This window comes from Aureobasidium namibiae (assembly GCF_000721765.1).
Source record: "Aureobasidium namibiae CBS 147.97 unplaced genomic scaffold scaffold_6, whole genome shotgun sequence".
Lineage (NCBI taxonomy): Eukaryota > Fungi > Ascomycota > Dothideomycetes > Dothideales > Saccotheciaceae > Aureobasidium > Aureobasidium namibiae.
Genome location: NW_013581203.1, coordinates 56,673 through 78,931, shown reverse-complemented (window position 1 = coordinate 78,931; position 22,259 = coordinate 56,673). Strand labels below are relative to the sequence as shown.

General features: G+C 50.2%; 8 protein-coding genes across 8 annotated transcripts; 3 read left to right on the top strand and 5 right to left on the bottom strand.

Moving 5' to 3' along the window:
- Nucleotides 1-1,819: 1,819 nt before the first annotated feature.
- M436DRAFT_80639 (putative amino acid permease) lies at nucleotides 1,820-4,223 on the top strand (the record flags this gene model as incomplete). Its single annotated transcript, XM_013573300.1, has 5 exons — nucleotides 1,820-2,214; nucleotides 2,329-2,428; nucleotides 2,484-2,494; nucleotides 2,772-2,827; nucleotides 3,079-4,223. The coding sequence occupies 5 exons, from the start codon at nucleotides 1,820-1,822 to the stop codon at nucleotides 4,221-4,223; spliced, it is 1,707 nt and encodes a 568-aa protein (XP_013428754.1).
- A 2,007-nt stretch (nucleotides 4,224-6,230) lies between these two features.
- On the bottom strand, nucleotides 6,231-7,385 carry M436DRAFT_43428 (P-loop containing nucleoside triphosphate hydrolase protein; the record flags this gene model as incomplete). Its single annotated transcript, XM_013572937.1, has 3 exons — nucleotides 6,231-6,886; nucleotides 6,932-7,046; nucleotides 7,116-7,385. The coding sequence occupies 3 exons, from the start codon at nucleotides 7,383-7,385 to the stop codon at nucleotides 6,231-6,233; spliced, it is 1,041 nt and encodes a 346-aa protein (XP_013428391.1).
- A 1,468-nt stretch (nucleotides 7,386-8,853) lies between these two features.
- On the top strand, nucleotides 8,854-9,807 carry M436DRAFT_43677 (uncharacterized protein; the record flags this gene model as incomplete). Its single annotated transcript, XM_013572986.1, has 1 exon — nucleotides 8,854-9,807. The coding sequence occupies one exon, from the start codon at nucleotides 8,854-8,856 to the stop codon at nucleotides 9,805-9,807; it is 954 nt and encodes a 317-aa protein (XP_013428440.1).
- Nucleotides 9,808-10,632: 825 nt separating this feature from the next.
- M436DRAFT_62605 (uncharacterized protein) lies at nucleotides 10,633-11,765 on the bottom strand (the record flags this gene model as incomplete). The annotated part of the gene is made up of 3 exons (XM_013573164.1): nucleotides 10,633-10,782; nucleotides 10,846-11,514; nucleotides 11,562-11,765. The coding sequence occupies 3 exons, from the start codon at nucleotides 11,763-11,765 to the stop codon at nucleotides 10,633-10,635; spliced, it is 1,023 nt and encodes a 340-aa protein (XP_013428618.1).
- A 2,731-nt stretch (nucleotides 11,766-14,496) lies between these two features.
- Nucleotides 14,497-16,223, bottom strand: M436DRAFT_80635 (uncharacterized protein; the record flags this gene model as incomplete). Its single annotated transcript, XM_013573299.1, has 4 exons — nucleotides 14,497-14,834; nucleotides 14,896-15,082; nucleotides 15,135-15,310; nucleotides 15,788-16,223. 4 exons carry the CDS (start codon nucleotides 16,221-16,223, stop codon nucleotides 14,497-14,499), a joined length of 1,137 nt encoding a protein of 378 aa, XP_013428753.1.
- Nucleotides 16,224-16,748: 525 nt separating this feature from the next.
- M436DRAFT_44197 (quinate permease) lies at nucleotides 16,749-18,695 on the bottom strand (the record flags this gene model as incomplete). Its single annotated transcript, XM_013573094.1, has 5 exons — nucleotides 16,749-17,090; nucleotides 17,143-17,195; nucleotides 17,249-17,948; nucleotides 18,014-18,121; nucleotides 18,270-18,695. 5 exons carry the CDS (start codon nucleotides 18,693-18,695, stop codon nucleotides 16,749-16,751), a joined length of 1,629 nt encoding a protein of 542 aa, XP_013428548.1.
- A 792-nt stretch (nucleotides 18,696-19,487) lies between these two features.
- On the top strand, nucleotides 19,488-19,943 carry M436DRAFT_62603 (3-dehydroquinate dehydratase; the record flags this gene model as incomplete). Its single annotated transcript, XM_013573163.1, has 1 exon — nucleotides 19,488-19,943. The coding sequence occupies one exon, from the start codon at nucleotides 19,488-19,490 to the stop codon at nucleotides 19,941-19,943; it is 456 nt and encodes a 151-aa protein (XP_013428617.1).
- A 1,065-nt stretch (nucleotides 19,944-21,008) lies between these two features.
- M436DRAFT_71655 (putative maleylacetate reductase) lies at nucleotides 21,009-22,154 on the bottom strand (the record flags this gene model as incomplete). The annotated part of the gene is made up of 2 exons (XM_013573226.1): nucleotides 21,009-21,556; nucleotides 21,629-22,154. The coding sequence occupies 2 exons, from the start codon at nucleotides 22,152-22,154 to the stop codon at nucleotides 21,009-21,011; spliced, it is 1,074 nt and encodes a 357-aa protein (XP_013428680.1).
- Between the last annotated feature and the right edge of the window lie 105 nt (nucleotides 22,155-22,259).

The window sequence follows — 22,259 nt, the reverse complement described above, 5'->3', positions numbered from 1 at the left end:
CGCATGTCAACTCAGTTGAGCAAACCAGCTCGTTGATATGCGTTTGGTACAGCATGCGCTTCAAGAACAGATATAACATGAGTGAGACCACGAAAGACTGAGTTCTCGCGTCGAGAAAGCAATCTCGTATTCAGATGACTTGTCAAGCGGTTGACCGCGGGTCAGTCGAGATCACAACGAGCGAAGCAAAGTCGCCATCAGACAAAGAGACCCCGGCACATCCAAAGCGCAAAAAAAAAACAAAGAGTAAAGACATCAGTAGGGTGAGTAGGATCCAGCTTCCGGCTGTACCAAGTACTGATAACCGCAGATCTCGACGCGATCATCTCGATGTTCATGGATGCATGTCCGAGATGATTGACAACACGTGCGACTCGCTATTGCGAGAACATACACACTGTGGTAAGCGATGAGTTAGTCATGGAATTACAGGATTTGATGAGAGTCGCTTCGAGTGCATCAACATCGTAAAAGATGCTTGGAAGTGGCTTTGATGGTCTGCCGTTGGTCGTGTTTGAAAAGTGCTCGGACGCGACTGTTGGCGACGGCTTTCTTGGTTCTCGTAGCGACACGGCTTCGTCGCGACGTCAGAGTCGAGTCGCGTTGGGTTGGAATTGTGAGACGTTCGCCCTTGATCTTGTCGCCTTGTCGCACGAGTGAATGAATCGCGGTGGATCTGGGGCATCGAGGGGCAACGCTATTGTACACGGCCGGGGTTTTTCCCTGACACGTTCGAGGCTCGAAGCAAATTTTCGCAATTTCTCTTGCCATATCGACCGCTCCAGGTGTCTTTGTTTCCACGATCTGCAAGCATCCATGTCGTTCAATCGGTCATTCAACCTCGCACCACTGGCCAATTGAAACGTCTGCGTCGGAGGTCTCCGTGGGGGAGCGGTTCATTCATGTCAACGGGCAGCCGCCCTAGAGTACTCGTAGCCTGTCCCCCGGCAAGTTTGACGGCAGCCGCCGACGTCAAAGTGTTGAGCCAAGGCGCCCACTCCAAGGCGTAGCAGCTATGGAGCCCCGCATTTGTTGCTCACGTGGAGATACCGAGAGACAAGTCGGCGCTGGATCTTGTTGCCTCTTGCAGCGCAAATCCCAAGCAGGCCTTAAAAGCTGGCAAGGTTGTAGGATCGCGTGTGCTGCAGATGTCGCGGTCGGAGACTGCAGTGACATACGTGGATGTGGCCGTGCGGTATTTGCAGCGCCTCCCGTGATGTCGCACACGACTGAGATAAACGGTACGCCCTTTCCGAGCTTAGCGTCCAAGATTGTATTCGCAGGGCGTGTTGGGTGAAGCACCTTATTTCCACCAGCCGTGTGAGATCCACTCCACTGCGGCGAACAGAGAAGTCGTTGAGTACTGCTGCATCTTCGGCCTGATGAACATGAAGCAGATATCAGTAGAGGCCTCATGAGGTAAGGGTTTCCTCTGGCTTATCACGGCCTTCTGATAACAGCCAATGCTCGGCGTGACAAGTCGAATCCTCCGACCAAAACCGCCATGAAGCAGTTTGGCTTCAGCGCGCTTCGGTAAAACATTCATCCCCCAGAGAGGCTAATAGGCTAGCGAACCAAGTATCCAGATCTGGGTTTGAGTGGGTTCTTTTGCCCCAAGTAGCGTTCTTACGAGCGAAATCCTTGCACTTCGAGTGGCCAAGACCGCGCCTGGATCAGTAGAGGCCCTTTCATTCTTTTCGTTTGCTCTTCCTCCTGGTATATATCTAGCGTGTGCCTGCCCGACTTCTCCTGTGCTACGCAGGTCTGTTTTGCTAAACCAACTTTTTACTTTTTCCAGGTTCATATCTTTCTGCCCGTCATGCCGTTCTGGGACAAGAACGAAAAGTCTGGCGACACCATCTCGCAGTCGCCATCAGACCCTTTCACCCGCGACTCTCACGACGAAGGTATCGTCCACGACAATGCCGATCATCTCCAGCGCCGTCTGGGTAACAGACAAATTCAATTGATCGCAATCGGTGGTTCTATCGGAACAGCTCTCTTCGTGTCCATCGGTGGCGGTCTCGCTCGTGGTGGACCAGCATCTCTTCTTCTGGCATACGCAATCTATTCGTGCTTCCTCGCGTTGGTAAACAACTGTATCGCCGAAATGACAATTCTCTATCCAGTAGAAGGAGGTTTCATCCGTCTCGCGGGAAAATTTGTCGACGAAGCGTTCGGCTTCATGGCTGGCCTCAACTTCTTCCTCTATGAGTATGTTGGACCCTGGTGAACCACGGCAAACCATTGGTTGATCCTTGTGGTCATCTTGTGGTAGCTGGAGATTGGTGATGTTGAAGCCTGGACCCTGGACTGACACTATGACAGAGCTTTGCTCATTCCTTTTGAAATCACCGCTCTCACCACTGTGCTTGGTTTCTGGTCGGAGGCATCAGAACTCAAGTGGGCAATCCCAATTGCTTGTATTGTAAGAGGTCTCGGACTTGCTCCAGGGTTCGTTGATGGCTGACAGTAAACCACAGATTCTCTACGGGTAAGACTTCCGACGCGCCAAAACCACCCTTGCGACTTCCAATCCTTTCCCATGCGACTGTCGGCTGGACAACACCCTCGCAACTATTTCTTTGCCTTGCACCTTTTTCCTTGCGCCCAAGAAAGACCGGTCTATCTTACCGCCCTTGCGACCTTTTCTTTATCGTGACTTTCCTTGTCTCCTACTTCTCACCCTTGCGACTCGCGCCCAGAGCAACCAACCCGCGCTTGAGCCTACCCGGGCTCGTCCAAAGTTTTGAGCTGACATGTGCTTCTAGTCTTCTGAACGTTCTTGCTGTGAAAGCTTACGGTGAAGCTGAGTTCTGGTTGAGTGGTACGTGCTGCCAGATGGCGTCTTGAGCTCGGAGCTTCAGCATTGCATTCATCATATTGCGGGAGTAATCTGTTTAAAGTGTCTGTCATCTCTACGAGTACCTGCATGTTCGGTCTGGAGCAACTTTCAGGATTGGTGCGACCATGCGCAATACACTCCCGCAGTACGATGATTTTGCATGCCTAGCTTGCAGGCTCAAGACACCGGATCGTTCCTTCCCTTTGCATATGCTGACTGAAGTTCTGTTGTAGGCGGCAAAGTCATCTTGATCTTCATGCTCTTCGCCTTCACCTTTGTTACCATGGTCGGTGGAAATCCCCAACACGACGCATATGGCTTCCGCAACTGGAAGCACGGAGCGTTCGCAGAGTACAGAACTCAGGGTTCCCTTGGCCAATTCGAAGGCTTCTGTGCGGCTCTTTGGTCCGCATCCTTCTGTGTTGTTGGCCCAGAGTATATCTCCATGGTTGCCGCTGAGGCCAAGCGCCCTCGCATATATATCAAGGCCGCCTTCAAGACCGTTTACTGGCGTTTCGGTATCTTCTTCATCGGTGGTGCCCTCGCTGCTGGCATCGTTGTCGCGCATAACGACCCCCAACTTGTCGCCATTGTTTCCGGAACCGCAGGTGGTGGTGGTACCGCTGCTGCATCGCCCTATGTCATTGCCATGAAGAACATGAGCATTGTTGGACTTCCTCACTTGGTCAACGCCCTGCTTGTGACTTCCATTTTCTCCGCCGGTAACACCTACACCTACTGCGCTACTCGCTCTCTCTATGGCATGGCTGTTGAAGGTCGCGCTCCTGGCATCTTCCGCAAGACCACTAAGAACGGTGTCCCAATCTTCTGTTTCTTCTTCGTCATGCTGTTCCCCTGCTTGTCCTTCCTCCAGGTGTCCAGCGGTTCTAACAAGGTTCTGACCTGGTTGGTTAACTTGATCACCGCAGGTGGTATCATCAACTACATTGTTATGACTATCACCTACATCTTCTTCTGGCGTGCTCTTAAGGCTCAAGGAGTCGACAGAAAGCTCCTTCCCTACTGCGGTTGGTTCCAACCTTGGTCCGCATACATCGGCCTTGCCTGGATGATCATGATCGTCACCTGCTACGGATACACCAGCTTTGCACCCTGGTCGGTGGACAATTTCTTCATCTACTACACCCTCTTGTTGCTTGCCCCGGTATCCTTCACATGCTGGAAGCTTCTGAAGAGAACGAAGCTTCAACAGCCCATGACTACCGATCTCGTCTGGGAACGCCCAGCCGTCGACGCTTACGAGGCCACTTTCCTCGAACCGCCGAACAGTTTCTGGCGCGAGATGATTCCGTTCAGAAAGAACAACGGAAGTGACCGTCAAGCCAGTGACTCGGGCAACTACTCTGGTATGGAGTAAGGGCAGGGAATGAGGATCCTCGGAATATTACCGATTCCATGGACTTGTATCAGACATGCACATGTATATTACGACCAAAAATAAGCTGCTCTTTTACTTGTACCAATATCTCTGTGTTCGAAGTACCCTGGTGAAAACCCGTATTGGACTCGTCTCTTGGGCTTCTCATGTTTGAAGCTTCGCGGATCGTTCTATTGTATCGCAACCAACACCCGTTGTGAATGTCAATGGCAGGATCAATCAATCTGTGCAATCAAAAGTTCATCCATGGCTTGCCGTTCCTTGATAAAAAAAAAGGTGACCAAGTGCACAAAAGCAAAACGTACAGCAGCAGGGATTCCCACGTGGTCACCCACCGTAGTACTAATCTGCCGTTCAACTGCTTATGTATGGCAGAGCGGACGGGATGCCCAGTTTTCAGCTGACTGTGGCCGTACGTGCTTGAGAATAGAGATTTTGACATAACGACTAGAGCGCATTAATGATGATCTCCGTCTTCCATCCGCAAATCCAGCGTCTCGCTGATGTTGACCCTTGGATAGTGATTACTCCAGTCAGGCTGCGGGGGTACGGAGAAGCTATCGCAATGCACAACACTGTCAAGCAAAAGAACACTGTCCATCGAGAAATGATTCAATCTGGCTCTCTTAGGATATATCTCTGGTGTGAAACCATTTGTGCCTTTCTATAGTGATCACACTGCCTTGGATCCTCTTGAGAGAAGCGCGCAAGTTGCGAACTAATTGAACAAATAGATAGACAGGAGTGAAGGATGAATCTGTTCCATAGTAGAAAGCGCATGCAGCATGCCGCTGTGCTCACTGTCAGTGACTGACGGACAACCCTCATCCAATCGTCGCCCTACAATTAGCGCCACAAACACGCCATGCATATCAAACGCCAAATCTCAAGCGCTGATCATGACACACCAGAATCAGCCATGTTCCCTTTGAGAGCCAGAACTCCTTGATCATTTACAACAGGCACCTGGAAGAATAAGGCAATATGTTTAAGAAGCACAAAAACACTTTTCTCGACTTTCCCGGGAGCTAGAGCTCTGCGCGTCGTCAAAGCGCTGCTTCAATCTGCAAAGCGTAATTTGCTGCGACTTGACTTTGAGAACGATAGGATCCTGACTGCCTTCTGGGATCGATTTCTTGCAACATGTGTCCAGTCGCGAGTACCTCCAAGATACCGTTGAGGTATCGCGCGCCATACCGCTCCAGCCCTGGCGGTATCCGTGAAGTCGAAGAGATGACACCCTGTCATTTGATAATGTTTCGTCAGAGCCTACAGTATGACATTCTCAAGGCACTTTGCTTCGCTATGCAGTTTCGTTGTATGCACACTGCAGGCGAGCCACACCAAGTTGCAGCGGTTCTCTGATTCATAGGCTGGGAGACGCATGTTCAACGTTGAGAGTGTATGGTCTGGATGATCCATCATTCCCACATAAGTTTTGTTCTCGACAAACCTCTGAATTGCGTTCCATCAAACACTTTGACTCAACACCAAGAGTCCTGCCATCGTATCTTCAGACTCTAGCTTTGCATCAGTACAAACTCGACCGTGAGTTCTCTTGCTGAGGAAATAAACACTGTCAGACACTGAAACCGAGTAGTCAGCCATGTGCGAAAACCGATGCCTCCACTTCTTAGGATGCAACCACCTCGAGACTAACCACATCAGGAGATGTGCTGCAGCATTGGCTAGCGGTAACAACGTCATCTGTATCCCTCAGTCTGGTTCCTTGCGAGATTTACCTCGAGCCCTCGACCCCCAGGATCGGAACTTACCTGGCAAATGTCGATCAAGCAATGGCTTCACGCCTCGTAGCTCTCAGGACTCTCAGCATTGATTGCCCGTACAGGATACCAAGGGCAACTGAGGGTAGCGATGTGGAAGTGGTATTGGCGGCATGGCCAGGGCTTGTTTCAGATCAATCGAGTATGGTATTGCATTTTGCTTGAAGACCACTTGGGATTTATTCTTTGCCGTGGTGTTGTGCTACGGAACGCCGCTATTGCATTCATCTGCATGTACCATGCTGTCGGGTCTTACACGTGATGCCAAGCTGTCGATGATGTGGGTGACACCGGCAATCGTGAGTGATGTTTCGGCACTGTTTGTAGAGACAATGACCTTACGCCCCAAGTTGTCGAGTCGAGGAGGAGGTTGGTCATCATTGATCGCGATGTTTTGGTCGCGCATCAAGTGACTGCCATGCAGAGAATAAATATCGAGTGGGCCCATCTCTTTCTGTACGCAACGGTTAACGCCATCGATGACCTTGTTGATCTCGCCTTTTCCAGAAACGAAAACTAGGATATCGCCTGGCATTTCTCTAGAGTGGACATGGATGATGGTCTTGACGATCTCTGAGATGAGATCTGATGGCGGCTGTTCAAGATATTTGACCGTGACTTTGTGCTGGCGACCGCTGACTTCCTCAACGACTGCTTGTGGAAAGAAACTGGTGAAGAGAGCGGTGTCAATGGTGGCGGACATGACAATCACTTTCAGATTGTCTCGTTCTTCCAGAAGGCTTTTGAGATGGCCGAGCAGTATATCGGCGTCGCGAGAGTGTTCATGTGCTTCGTCAATAATGACAACGCCGAAGCTGCTCATCGTAGGATCAACCTTTGCCAATGCGAGAGTTGTACCTTGATAATGTGAGCTCATGCCGTCGACGCGTAGATTTGACTCACCATCACTGTGAACCTCGAGATGTGTCCGATTGCTCGTCGTGTCATGGTCTCGGTGCCTAAGTCCGACGACACTACCTAGCGGCACCTTCATTTCTTTCGCGATGCGCTCGGCAACCTGTATATGAAGATTGTCAGTGAGTATCTTCTAACGAAGGCAGAAGGAAGCAGCATGTATGAGACTCACAGATTCTGCTGCTACCCGGCGAGGTTGCGTAAGACAGATATCCCTGCTGATTACGTCGGTCAGTGACTCGAGGATACGCTTTGGTATCTGAGTCGACTTTCCCGAGCCAGTCTCGCCAACAACGATTGTCACAGGGTTGTCTCTGATTGTCTGGAGCAGCTCGGGCATACGCTCAGAGACAGGTAGCTCTGCAGCGCGAAGGCGCATGAAGTGATAGCCAGGAGTATAGCGCTTGCCAGTGTAGGGATTGGAATAAGGTAGTTGAGACATGATGTGGACGAGATTGCAGGCAGAACAGTGTCTGCGAGTGTTGAGCAAGAGTAGTGAGGGATATGGCCTTGGTGACGGTTATGTTTGTGCCTGTGTTTGCTTATGCAATCGATCTTTCTTCGAGGCACCATGTGGCAAATTTCCGTTAACTTCTTCCCTGTAAAGGCACGTAGAGATGTCGTGAATCATGAGAATGCACAGTCACTTCTCAGTTCAGAGACGTGACTGCAGAGATGACAAAGGTGGCCTCCTTCCTTGGATACCTCCTTCCTTGAATGCCACAGCTGATGCTATAGAAATGCACAATGTTCTCTGTAGTGAAAGAAGTTGCCTTAAGAGACTGCAAGAAACTTGCTCTCATTGGACTTGAAGAAGAATTTCCAAAGTACTGTGACTTCTCATAACACCATTCATCACCTGTGCACCGCTGGGAGCGCGGTCTCCCTGATTTTCCGTTTCTCCCTCAGTTTGTTTTGGTCACCATCTCGTCGCCGTATCCAGTCTCGCATTGTCATCATCTCGTGCTGCCACATCACCCTTCCTGCCCACCCTAACTGCGTTGTCAGTGACATCTCACCATCTTGCCCTCGCATCAGTCATGGCCAACATCTCCGATGACTCGCTGGCTGCCCTTGTCACGGTACTCGACCAAGTCCGTGGACTCGCTCAGCTGAACATAACGCATCTGGACACCGCCCCCAACCGTCAAACAGTGGGAGCCTTCATCACCATGGTCAGCGATATCGTAACACAAGCTGGCATTGATCCCCTGTCACTACAAAGACAGCAGTAACCTCGCATGTCTCGCCGAAGACGTTCTTCTTCCACAGCCGAGTATAGGCCTCCCGACCGCAATAAACGCCCGAGACTTGCAATTCGTCTGCAACTAGATCGCCCTCGCAGTGCGCATACTTCACCATCGTCATCTCCAGAGAGAAAGTCGACCCTGGAACAAAAGCTGAAGGGGCTCTCTCTTGCCGAACACATCATGGACGGCCTCCGCAAAGATGCCGAGTCTGACCCCCTGGCTCGAGTGTCTTCGTTCGAGGCCCCTGTGCCTCCCAAGAAACTCAAAGAAGATGGTAAGCAAGACAAGACGGTGTCATCCTCTGTTACCCTCTTGACGCTCATACTGAGAATCTCAGGTACGCCCGTCCACCAAGCCGAGGGTATGGAGAAGTTCATGTGTGCGGTCATTACCAAATATTACCGAGTTCAGAAAGACCAAGCAGCAGCCATGGGCGCGGGAACTTCCATGGCCTACAACACTCCACTTCTTCCTGTTGCGCAATACTCCCAGAAGCCTCAGATCCCCGGCGGCGAAGGAAATCTAAAAGACTTTTGCACCTTCTTGAAGCAAATTGCCACTGCAGAGAGGTCTGCCGCTCTGCACCGAGCTGGTACGGATATGTGGGTCATGGAACTCTGGGACAGCGTGTATGCTCAGGTCAATGACACAAAGCCTGGCATGATTAATCACCAAGCTAAGACTATCACCTCCGAGCTTGTCTTGCATGCCTTGGGTAAGAAATTACCCGAAAACTACGCGCCAGAGGTCAGCAAGGACCTCTTGACAGAAGCAGGCTTGGAAAGCATCCCAGCCCCTACGGGACCCAGATCGAAAGGCGACATATTGGCTCTCGGCAGAAGATTGGCCTACTACAAAATTCTTCGAGAGTTGAGGATGGAAGATTGTCAGTTCGTCGGCCTTGCAATGGTCGCACGCACAGAAACAGCTTTTGCGAAGTATGTAGGAGAAGCCACGTGGGATCACGTACTGCAATGGGCAAGCTTCTTCAAGCCCATGGCCGACTTGATCGAGTCGAGGGCCCTTGGCGACTGGAGCGGCAGGGCAGAGCTTGCCAAGATCTTCGGCGAAGATGGTGCAAATGTGCCAGCTGTTGTGGATTGGCACAACTACAATTCATCCTGGAACACCATCGACGATCAAGAGCAGTTTCAGCACATGCATCCTCAAATGGACCTCGGTCCGCTGCCACAGGCAGAGGTTCAGTTGGAGCGTGGGTTCGAAGGCATTACCGATGAGAACGCTGCTTGCTCTTTGTGGCCGAGATGGGATGATAATGAGCTTGTCGTCTGTGCCTCCGTGCCAATCAAGGCACCATCTTTCGTCGGCATCCTTCCTGGTACCATGATGTTCGATATCGACCGCGAGCCCGCATCGGGCATGTACCACGGCCCCGAGCCAGGCCTCTTCATGGATCCCTCGAACAGAGTCGGGCTTCTGAGCCACATACAGCGCACTCGGGACTACGCAGAAGGCAACGTGATCTCTGCCTGGGAGCCCTACGCTGATGAGGATGTGCCAGACCAGATCTGTATGCACCTCGTCGTGTTCGCCTACCGGCCCGTGGAGCCCGCCCAACCACTTGTTCTTTGGGAGCACCTGGCTGTGGAGTAAGAAAGCTTTACCGATGGTTAGAAGAGGCTCCTCTTCTTTCTTTGTTCTCTGTTTTTTTGTATCTCTACTCGGGACACATATTTGCAGTTCTTTGTTTTGACCACTCCGGACACACATGTCTGCAGTTTTCTTTGGTTGTCATTCACACTCTAGATCTCGGTCTACAGTTCTCTTGTGTATAATCACTCTGGACATTTGTCTGCAGTCAACGCCATCGTCGTTTCTTCTTCCAGTTTTTTTAGTCTTCAATAGCAACGCCAATGATCAATCGTCCTTCTTTCTAGTATTCGTGTGACCTTTTGATGATGATGGTGACGCATATGTTTTGTAAGCCCAGGCGAAAAAAAGATACTCGATATTTTGATTCAAACGGGCGAAGCTCTCAATCACAGGAGTTAATAGACTATCCATTGGATGACCTTTATTTCGGTACCACCCCACGAACATTTCTGTGCTATGCACGTTGCACTTGCACCAGAAGATGAGACATTAGCATAGAAGTGAAATCAATAGACTGTCAAGATTTCTATTGCAATGCCGGTCAGGCTACAGGAAACTTCAAAACATAAACCGTGGTTGATCAGCGGATGGTGGAACAAAAGCTAACGCCACCGTCTTCAGTGGTCAGACAGAAACTAAAAGCCGAGCTCACAACAGAGGGAGAGTGACTTGAGGTTGTGTCCCCAGTGGACAGAGAAGAACGACAGACTCTGACGACAGAGGGGTTCGGGCAGAGCGGAACATGATTCGATGATAGCAAGAAGAAAAACCACGATCCCTTCCACAGTGGAAGGACCCCGAGGCGTTGACATCCGATGGAGGTCCTCATGTCTCGCGCTGGAGCGCATCTGTCGAGAAGATGCCGTCATAACCGAAAAGCTTCTTCCTGTATGATTGCTGATTGTGTGCGGGAGCCACAGATCTTCTTGGTGACGATGAGGGAGGCTGCAAGGACGAGGTAACGCGATTCGAATTCTACAGCAGATTCCAATCAGTGATCTGAGGGGGGAAGAGTGGGAATGGATGTATGATACTTACCACGGGGAAGGAGGGCGGCGGTGGTGGCGGCGCACGGGAGGGAAAGTGCGGACGTCGTGGAAGAGATGCGGGCATCTGAAATGGGTATGGCATGTGCGGGTATGGCATTTGATGACCAGCTGCGTATTGCGGAGTCCAGAGTACTGGGTGAGGTGCCCAGATCATGGGTGGGACTGGTGGTGGTTGCGATGGCCACACGACAGGCTGTGTGGGTCCATGAGGGGTCATGAACGAAGACTGCGAGTATCCTTGCCATGGTTGTGAGTGTATTGCCAGAGGGGACGACTGCGAGAGCCTTTGACTTTGGTTGGCGAGGAATCTCTTGTTCTTGATGCGCTGGCTGCTCTCGCGTGCAGGCACTGTGAACGCCCTTGGACAGTCACGCACCCCTGTGGGCAGGAAGTCGCCTTTGGCCAGCAGAAATTCTGCACTTTGACCTTGCCAGTCGGTCTTGACGCGCTCTGTCGGCATGGGGCCCTTGCTACGTGCTTGGACGAAGGGGGGAAGCTTGTACTCGTGATCTCCGTGGCGCACGAGCATCTGTCGATAGACAGCGTCGTTGTAGCTCATACTCCATGACAGTTGGCACTGGACTTTCTCACCGCCGAAATGACGGCACTCTGAGCAAGGATCACGCTCATCTGTAGGATGATGAGACTGCTTGTCACACTGAGCCGTGTTAGAACCTCCCTCGGATCTGTTGCGGTTAGACTTACCTCTCTCATATTCTCGATACAGGGCCGGCAAGCTATTCCTACTTCGTTGGAGACTCTGTAATGCTGGGGTACAATCATGCCTACGAGAGCTGGGCTGACGTTTGGGTGATGCTCATTCTCGCAGCCGCTGCAGTTGCCCGACGCGGCAAAGCGGTAGCAGGGAGCTTGGGTCTCTGAGTATGCCTTGATGTCCGGGTTGTCCATGGTGAGAGCTAGAGAAAAGTTGTCGAACCCAGTGGTATGTGCTCGCGATGTGTGTTTGTGTGGAGAAGTAAAAGCACCGAGGATGGGCTTGTGCGGATTGAAGTTTGCTTGACCACCGAGGACTCGTTGCCTTGGCGTTTACTTGCTGCTTTGTTTGTGTCTGGTTGTTTGGAGAAGAAGAAGTACAGAGTATAAGACAAGAGGGCGATGTTTGACGCAGTGAGTCTTTCGAGCAAAAGACCCTTCCAGAGCTTTCTTTGTCAGGAGGCGTGTCCCTGAAACAGCATAGTCCACTGATATATGACTGTAACTCACAATGGTTCGAGCGCCTTAGAAGATTCGACCATCTCTCCTGCCAGCAGCGAGGAGAGCTTCTTGCTATATGCTTCACTCCACACGTAAACGTACGAGTGTCTTGCAAAAAGGATTGCGGCGACGGAGACTCGAACTCCTGGTCTCTGCATTGTCATGTTACCCACGAGGTGAAGGAGAGGAAACTGCAGACTGGTGTCCGTAGTGGTAAGTGCAGTAGCGTTACGAGCTCGTGTTTGCAAGACACGTGTATGCTACGGGGAAGTGGTATGTGCAATAACGGAACGAGCTTGTTTTTGCAAGACACGTCCACGCTACGGTGAAAGGGGACCGAAGGTGTTACCGACGGTGAAATGGGGACCGAAGGTGTTACCGACGGTGGTTTAGAAGGGTAACATTACGAGCTCGTGTTTGCAAGACTCGTGTGACGCAGCGCTCTAACCACTGAGCTACCGCCGCTTTTGTTAGGCAATATTAAATGCCTCATGTTTGTATACTTTCTTGGAGGACTTGCGCTGCATGTGCCCAAAACGAGATGTCAGAACAAGACGACTGTTGCGTGTATTCTCAGGATCTCAGATCTCCATCACCCTGTTCTTTCCAACCTGTTCGAGGGACCGACCTTCCCTATATGTAGCTATGATCCTTTTCCGCGCTTAATTTCTTACCTACAGCAGTTGGAACCAGGAAGACTGGAACGATATCTGAGTAAACATTACTCACGCGGAGCAATCATCCAGATGTCTTGAGTATTCATCCATCTCAAATGGTGTATAGATTACACTAGTGACTGCAGAATTCTACCTGTAAATCACATCCAAAACAAATCATTGAGTGGCAAGAAGCACGAAGAATGCAGATATAGCCATATCTGGGCTGCGTACTCGGCAGAAATATGTTACCACGGATTTGAATACTTTGCTTACTGTCATCCGCCGCTCCAGACAGGCTCAAGAGACCGAAATGGTAAGGGCCTGCTGCTGATTGCCTACACAACGTTAGCTCAGACATCATTGGTCCCAAGCAAAAACAGAATTGCGGCGAGAGAGGTTCGAACTCACGATCTCTGCATCTTCAGTGTTACCGTATGACTGCAGACTTGTGTCCGGAGTAATAACACTACAATGCTTGTGTTTGCAAGACACATTGATGCAGCGCTCTAGCCACTGAGCCACCGCCGCTTTTGTTGGGAAACAGGGCGTCATTCAGATCTACATGTGCTTATTACTCCATAGCATGACCTTCTCCGCGATCATCTCTCGTCTGGGCAGAAGATGGTCTTTGCCGATGATCAGCAGGCCAAGGTGCCGATGGTAGGCATTCAGCTACAGATTCATCGATTCCTATGGCCAGTCTCTATACAGCCATATATCACTTCCGTATCATGAAGTAAAGCAAAGCTGCTCCCCGTGACGCGCCTGAGAACTTGATGGCGTTTTGCCAGCATTTGAGATCAGAGATATCGATGTGACGTTCGATTTCCCCTCTTGCCGTTTACTCCTGGAGATCTTGAGGAACCTTAAAATTGTTGCTGTAGAAAAGTTCCACGAACGTCAGTCACTTGTATATCATTTTGAACACATTACTTGCGGCGAAGATTCAATGGTGACAGCTGCAGATCTCTGTCCAAGATCAAGACACAAGACAAACAGCTTGGACAAAAAGTTTCAGAATGTAGACATATCTTTGTCAAGGAGTAGCATCAACACCTACGCATGTAGATAGTCTCACCTGACTGGAGCTGTCGAACTCCAACCTTGAATGTCACCTCTTGTCTGCGCAAAGACTTGTTTGTTTGTCTCATACATCAGCATATGTCATTGTTTCTTTGTGCCCTAGGTCATTACGAACAAGCTGTGGCGATTAACTTCAACTTTGAAGCAGCTATATTTATCATCCTGATCGTGGAAGGGGAAGCACGCCTTTGAATGCTCTCTGATGATGCACCACTTTCTGAGACACTGTTATAAGTACAAGGAAACTACAAGATGAATTTGACGGTCAAAACAAAGGAGGGTTGGGGATGCAGATAGTATCTGCAGTGATCACAGTAAGCTGAGGATAGCATGTGTTCATGGTGGTCACGAGTTGAGAGACCGAAAATAGTATCTCCAGTGATACTTCGGTAGGGGAGAAGAGGAACAATGCTGATTGATTTGGAATGGAATTGATGTTTGCTGTCTAATTATCAGAACGCTAGAGGGCTCTTGTTGAACACAGCGCATCAGGTCGATTTCTCTCTGACAAGCTTGCCATACTGGGCGACGAGCAGCGATGTATACTTAAGGAAGCTGCTCTCTTTGAACAGTGCCCAAGACAGAAGTGGGAGAGCTGGCGCAGTCTCACCGTCGGAAGTAGATGAGGTGTCTTGTGCGGTGCCGTTTCCATCCATTTCTTCGTCAATCTGATCCTCGGATGGCTAGTCTTTGCCAGGAGCCTTAGGTGGGCCATACTTGGCAACAGCGCTACCATAGCTCATAAAGGCAGGTCCGGGGTGCAGTCCGATTGCCGACATTGGGTGTGAGAGTGTTCTGTGTTTGGTGAGTCTCAGAAAGACTTCTAGGCCGATGGGATTGTTGACAAGGTAGTCGGGGTTGGCGGGAATCTTGGTTCGATCCAGACCTTTAAACCAAGAGGTGCGAGTAGAGTCTTCTGTCTTGAACTTAGGACAGTTGGAACCCCAAAGATCGTCCGTTTCCTGTTCGCGGCAGGCGGCATCATCTTCGAAGGCATTCGCGAGCATGTCGGGCTCATTCTCTGATGCAGAATCAGTACATTATGTATAAACTGTAGGGAACAGCATGGTATCACGACTCACCATCAGAGATTCTCCGAATCTTCTGAGCCACGATACCGGAGGCATCCATCAAGCCCTGCACGAGTGTCTGTAAAGAAGTTTGGCGGCTTAGAGCGTCTTGTTTCTCAGCCTCGAGGCGCTTTGACTGCTGTTTGGTGTCGTCCAAGACTTTCAGAAGTCCTCTGACATGTCTCAGCTTCGCTTCGGCCTACAGACGATGAGTTATCTGGAGATACACGCGCCTTTGTTCCATTTCTTACCTCGGCGCACTGGCGTTTGGTGTGATGCTGTTTACAAGACAGACAACCAATCCGCCAAGACTCATGGCGACAGAGCTTGTTGATCTCGGTGGAGTAGCTCGAGGGCATCTTGTAAACCAATCTGACGTTGTGTGCGAGTTCTGGTGGTGAGATTGTGGTGTTGAAAGAGTTTGGTTCTGCGCAGACACTCAGCGCCAGGGGCCAGTCCGGACTTTTCGACTCTGAGCGACGGCGACTTTCACTCGCGACAAATTTGGCTTGTCGCGAATGCCCGCAATAATGTTTGTGCGCTTCTTTTACCCGTTGTTTGACGCGTTGGAGATACAGGAGTGTATGCAGGTGCAGTCTCAAAGACCTAACAGGATGGAGGAGAGCTATGGAGATGCACAGTATTTTAGGAGGTAGAATTGATTGCTGGACTATCTGCAAAGGAAAAGCAGCAAGGCATACTGCAGACTTGTGCCCGGAGTAAGAATGAAGGGTGAAAAGGAAAGAGGACAAGCCCAGAGACGACTCAGAGGTGGGCGAAAATGGAGCCGAGAAGACCTTGGAAGCCATAAAAAGCATATGCCTTGGTCTTTCATGAGCTCGAAGGGCAAGCGCTGCTGGTAGGCGGTCGATCTGGGCTTGACGGTGGCGAACAGCTTACTGACGGGCGAGATGCTGCTGACGGACGAGTTCTTGCTGGCGGGTGAACTCTTGTTGACGGGCTGCTTCGTGTTGGCGGGCAGCAGCATCTGATTGACGCAAGATCTCAGCTTGTTGACGAGCAGCTTCTTCTTGACGGGCGACATCTTGCTGCTCAACGGCAGAGAGAGCCATGCCAAAGTGAGGGGTGACGGCAATCATCGCACGGTGACGTTCTGCGGAAAGTGGGTTGGGGTATGAGCGAACCGTTGTGTGTTGTAGATCCCAGTTGTGGAGACGGTCTTCATCTTCGGGTGCGATTTCGATCAGATCGTGTGCGGTGTGCGATCTGCTGAGGGCCTTTTTCTCCAGCTCGTCGATGTCCTCGCCAGCGAGACAAGCGTTGGTGAGTATACGGTGCATGGCGCGTGCCGAATATATCACTGGATAGTGAGCGGACATTGTTGCGGTATTGGATGATAGCGTGATGATTGTCAGATTTTCGAGAGAGGGTGAGAAGGGACAAGAGAGAAATAGACAAGCGGCGATGATGGGACAAAGCAAATAGAGAAGACAGCTAGTGAAACAGGTGTTTGATGAGATACACGGGCTTACAACTGATCACCGAGCCAGCACGGTAGCTCTCACTTTCAAAATGCCGGTCTCTAGCTCCAGAAAGAGCATTGTGACTTACGAGGAGCTGTCAAGATGCACAACATCCTTGGAGAATAAATGAAGACCGCTGAAAGCGGCCTGGTATTGGCTCTCTCTGGCCAACCTTTTGGTCTGAAGCCTCGAGATCTTCCACGCCGCTGTCCCAGCAACAATCAGCATTTCTGTCTCACCTCTTCTTGCATATCCGTATTGAGGAGTTCTTAATACGTTGATGAAGACGCTTGAATTCGATTCGTAACGCAGATATGCGGAGTACATGATACGTGGATAAGAAAGACATTTGCATATCCACTGGAGCCTGATTGGCTTTTTCTATACCTTTGTAACATGCTCCTCGTAAGAAACATCAATACCCTTTGCGGCATCGAGTCCTGCTCCCTCTGCGTCATGACGGAACTCCTCTTCGCGAAGTCTGACTTCTTCCAAGACCACCTTGTTGGCCTTGCGGACAGGCTTGATCTCGAAGAGGCGGTCCATGGATTCGAGAGGAATACTCTTGGTCTCAGGTACCAGGAACCAGACGAACACGATCGAGGCCAACATCATGCTGGCAAAAAAGAAGTAAACCCCCGAACCAGAAGGTCCCATGTTCAGGAACATCAGGGGAGTGAATCGTGAAATGATGAAGTTCCACGCCCAGTTGTTTGCGGCAGCCTGTATAGTGGTTAGTGATTGTTATACGATGGGAGGGGATTTTGTGACTTACTGAAGCTTGACCCAACGAACGTGTGTTGCTATCGAACATCTCGCTGTTGATGACTTTTTTTTATTAGTTTATGCTCAATGTGAATGAGAGAGGTTGGAAAACTTACCCCAGGGTGTACCGTTCCATGAAGGGCTGTAGAAAGTGGTCCAGAGGTAGAAAAAGAACACGGCAGCAGTACCGCCGGGGCCAAGCTCCTTGCCGTTTCTCTTGCCATCAGTACCGAGAAGGTAGCCACCGATGATCCACATGCAGACCGAGCCACCAGCAGCACCGATCATGAGAAGATTGCGGCGACCAAGTTTATCGATGAGGAACAGGAGCCAGACGAATGTGAGGACAGTCTTGACGACACCGAAGAGACCAGTAGTGAAGAATCCAGTGTTGGTGCCGGTGATACCAATTGACTTGAAAACAGTGGGAGAGTAGTAGTTGATGGCGTTGATGCCACTGCCGTTCTGCCACATGAACAAGAGGCCTCCCAGAAGGAAGCGCCACTGAACCTCACGGCTCTTGCCAACTGCCTTGAAGGGAGCGAAGAAGCCCATTCCCATGGTCGATGTTTGATGCTCGATAGCAGCGTCAAGAGAGGCGACTTCCTCAACGATGTAAATGTCGTTGCTTTCGAGCTTGCGAATCCAGCAGAGGTTTCTGAGACCTTCCTCTCTTCTACCCTTGGAGTACAACCAGCGAGGTGATTCCTTGAGCCAGAAACTTCCGATGAGGAGAAGACCGCCTGGAATGAGCTGTACTGCGAAAGGAATTTGCCATTGGCGGCGGCTGGCGGGCATGGTCTCGATCAGGGCGTACTGGGAGAAGTTAGAACTTTGATATATCATCAAATAGGCATTGTCGTCGACGTGATTGCACAAACATTGATCCAGAACCCTACAAGTCCACCCAATTGCCAGCCCATTTCGTAGATACCGACCAGTCGGCCGCGGACAGCAGGTGGCGAAATTTCGGAGATGTAGATGGGGACCTGAGTTCAGGACATTAGCACATGTTCTACCCATTGCAAAAGCTTTGAAGTATGCTAGAGACCACTACACTGCATCGGTAGTAGTCTTAAAAGCATTGAAAAGGGTTGTGGTTGTGGTGGTGACGAAAAGGGAGGGGGTGAAGCCTACAATCATGGAAGCGCCACCGACGCCGATACCGGCAAGCACTCTACCAGCCAAGATGGGCGCCAGATCTCCGTTCTTCGAGATCAACATGATGCCAGCGCCGAGCATGAATACTGTAGCGAAAACCCACAGACTCTTTCTGCGGCCAAGGAAAAAGGCTGAGGCGTAAGCGAACAGAGATCCGAAGAATGCACCAGCTTGGTAAACAGAAACGATATTCGCCTTGATAGTGGCTAAATGGTGAGCCTCGATGTGTTTGAATCCGAATTCATGGACGAAACTTGGGAGAGCAAGTGTTGTGCCAATGAAAGCCGAATCATAACCAATCATGCATGATGCAAAGGAGGCGACCATTGCACAAGCATAGACTCGCCAGTTGTAGACAGCTGACGGAGTCGGACGATCCTCGACAAGTGTGAGGAGACCCATGGCGTTGTGATGTGCTGATGTTTGGCGGGTATGGGAAAGTGAGGGACAAAGAAGAGGATGCTCTGGGACGTTGGCTGGGGTTATGGGGATGCTTTTATGGTCCCATTCTGTGGGAGCTGATCAGCGTACGGTCCCCATGGGGTACCTTCAGATCCGGGTTCTAGATGACAGTTGGAACCATGAGTTCTTCGGGTTGACCGAATTTGTGTGAGGCAGGCTTCAACGTCCCCGCATTTCTTCCCCATGCGAGCCTCGTTTGCTGCGAACAATGCGGGAAAACACTTACCCCATCGAACTCTCATGGTCTTGGCCGTTTCCCATGTGCAAAGTTTGTTTCGCAATGTCTGCAAGGTGGCACGAGATCATTGAGACGATAGCAGCATTAGAAGGACTTGATTCTTTTGCTTTCCCCGGCTGTAATCCTTAATTATAGCCAATCGTGATCCAACAAAATGTAGAAGTTCTACTTTTACATATGCATTGTAGATCTTTAGTATGAAATGTATCTATAGAGATTCGACAGGCGGACTTCCATTCCGTCGCGATTCTTGCCCTAATAATGTTGTTACCGGACAATGCTCAACGATACCAATGCTCATCTTGGCAGGAGTCGCGCAAGCTGCCGGCATGTGAAGTCGGATAAATTCTTAATATGGGGTCCCCGGATATCGCTATCCATAAGTACTGCCCGGCCCCCCGTTCCGCCACAAGCAAACGCCAACCCTACCTTTTCACTTGGCTCGGCTCATCAATTATCCCAAACCTCACCACCACCCAAACACATTAAACATCATGTCGAAAGGATCGATTCTGCTCATCAACGGGCCCAACCTCAATCTCCTCGGAACCCGCGAGCCACACATCTACGGCCACGAAACCCTCCAAGATGTAGAAACTGCAGCACAGAAGCATTGTTCGGGTCTGAATCTCGAAATCTCCTCATTCCAATCAAATCACGAGGGTCACATCATTGATCGCATCCACGAAGCAAGAGGAAAATGCGATTATATTATCATCAACCCCGGAGGTCTGACGCACACCAGTGTCGCTTTGCGCGATGCTTTGGGTGGAGTTGCTATTCCCTTTATCGAGGTTCACATCAGCAATGTACATGCTCGCGAAGAATTCCGTCACAAGAGCTTTTTGAGCGACAAGGCTGTCGCTGTGATTTGTGGATTGGGCACTTTTGGATACAGTGCTGCTATCGAGTTCATCGCCAAAAAGCAGGGAGCAACAAGGCATCAATGATCTGGATGTAATATGGATTTCCCGAGCTTCGATGGTCATAGAATATGGTCTCACGCTTCTCATAGAGAATAACAAATTAACTTGAAATATCATACACATTGCTATCTTGCAGACAACGCGCATCATCCGACCGCCCTCAATTTCCAGACTTTCGTCCACACACGAAACGCATTGCGTATGCCACCAAGTCTGTACATATGAATGCTCGTACTGGAAATTACCGTTCATTCATTGCTATCTCCATAACGTGCACTGCTCATTCTTACAGGCGACTGATAGCATTGAACCTGTGACGCTCGGCTTCTCCTATCAATATGTGAAAGTTCGCAGTATACCTGTGACTTTGTGTTTGATAGATATGTGTCAATGTACAAAGACAGACTACCATTGCAATCATCAAGGTATACACAAGATTATCATATATACTGCCGTTAGGTGTATCTCTGATCACTATGCTACCAGATAATTCGCCGCCGAGTTCTTGCGATACCGTGCCCACATCATGTCTGTTCCTCCACAATAAGCAGTTTTGGCTGGAATGACAGACAGGGGTCTGGAAGCATCTGGACCGGTGTTGCCACCTCACTGCACATGTAATTCGATTGCAGGCTAACATCTAGAACAATCACGCATAAAACTTCAGCCAGAATGATCTGTCATTTCCAGGCTCTTTCAAGCGTTCGTTAATCGTCGCGGAAGATCATAATGGAAGAGAATAGAGCCAATTCTGGGAATTCAAGGAGCTAGTAGTTTGCTTTCATGTCATCCGATAAATCCAGCCAGGGTGCTCCGATCGACCGCCTTCGCGGTAAGCCCTTCTGTAGGAAGTGCAAAGTGAAGAAGATGGACAGTGGTTCGAACCATGTTGATAGATGCGAAGACAACCCTTTTCCGTACGGTATCGCAACAGACACACATCTAAGCTCTTGCGGCATGATGAAAGGATATACACGAGATGCTGTATCTGTTTCTGTTGATGCTATTGCATCTGTTTTCTATGAAATAATCATCTAAACTCGACAATTGTTTTCGTTACGCTCGATCAAAGAACGCTATATTCTTTCTCTACAGATCCTGCACCGCCGGCTCACCAGCCCAGCACCTCCTGATCATCTCCCTGATTGGCCCCTCTTCGATCTTCCTCGGGTTTGAGTAAGCATTACTCAACGTCTGCTGCACACCGATCTCAATATCACTCTCTTTCATGCCGAACCTCTTCAAATCCATCTGCATCCCTAACTTCTCCAGCAAAATATTCATTCCCTTGACCGCATCACCCTTACCCTCCGGCAACGCCTCAGCCAACAACTCCATCGCCCTAGGTGTCGCAGGAGCATTGAACGCCAACGCATGAGGCAAAACTGCTGTATGTGTGTCCGCGTGCGGTAGATTGAATGTGCCTCCCAGCACATGGCAGATCTTATGGTGCAAGGCCATCTTCGTGCTGCCCAAACAGATAGCGCATAGCCAAGCTCCGTATTGGGCCTTTGTACGTGCTGGGATGGAAAGGGGGTTGGTCTTGATTTCAGGCAGGGCGGAGGCAAGAGCGCGCACGCCATCTTGGGCGAGGAGCTGGATTATGGGATTTGTGTCTGGTGCGTAAAGTGCTTCTACTATTTGCATCTGTGAGTTTTTCATCCAACATGATGGTAAATGCAAGAGGAGAAGTCGGAGGGAAAACTTACCAGCATGTGCGATAGCATTAACACTACTCGTCATGCTCATTTCCACCGGCAGCGTCATGGTCAAATCAACATCATAGATGACCACATTGGGCTTGATGTCCGGATGTGACTCCGTCGTTTTCTTGCCATCAACCGTCTGTCCCAAAATCGGCGTCATCTCGCTTCCGGCATACGTGGTAGGGATGCAGATATGAGGCAATTTTGTCTTGAAAGAGATGGCTTTGCCGAGGCCAATGGTGCTGCCTCCTCCGATGCTGACTACAGAATCGGCATTGAGGGATTTTGCAAGATCCAAAGCTTCGTCGGTGATGGAGATTGGTGTGTGCATTGTTGCATTGTCAAAGATTCCCACGGCTTTGTCACCGAGAAGTTTTGTGAGCATTTCTGCTTCCTTGATCTGGAACTTTGTGCAGAGGATCAGGCATTTCGATACGCCGAGAGCTTCGGCTTCTTGGGGCAGAGTTGACACTTTGCCTTGGCCGAAGATGACTCGGCTGGGGGTGCTGGTGTAGATGAAGTTGTCCATGTTGAAAGAATGAGTGTTTTTGGTATGCGCTGGTTCAAATCGCATCGATCGTGGTTCTATATGTCCGTATATGTCCTCTCATCCGCGCGATCACATCGTAATTGA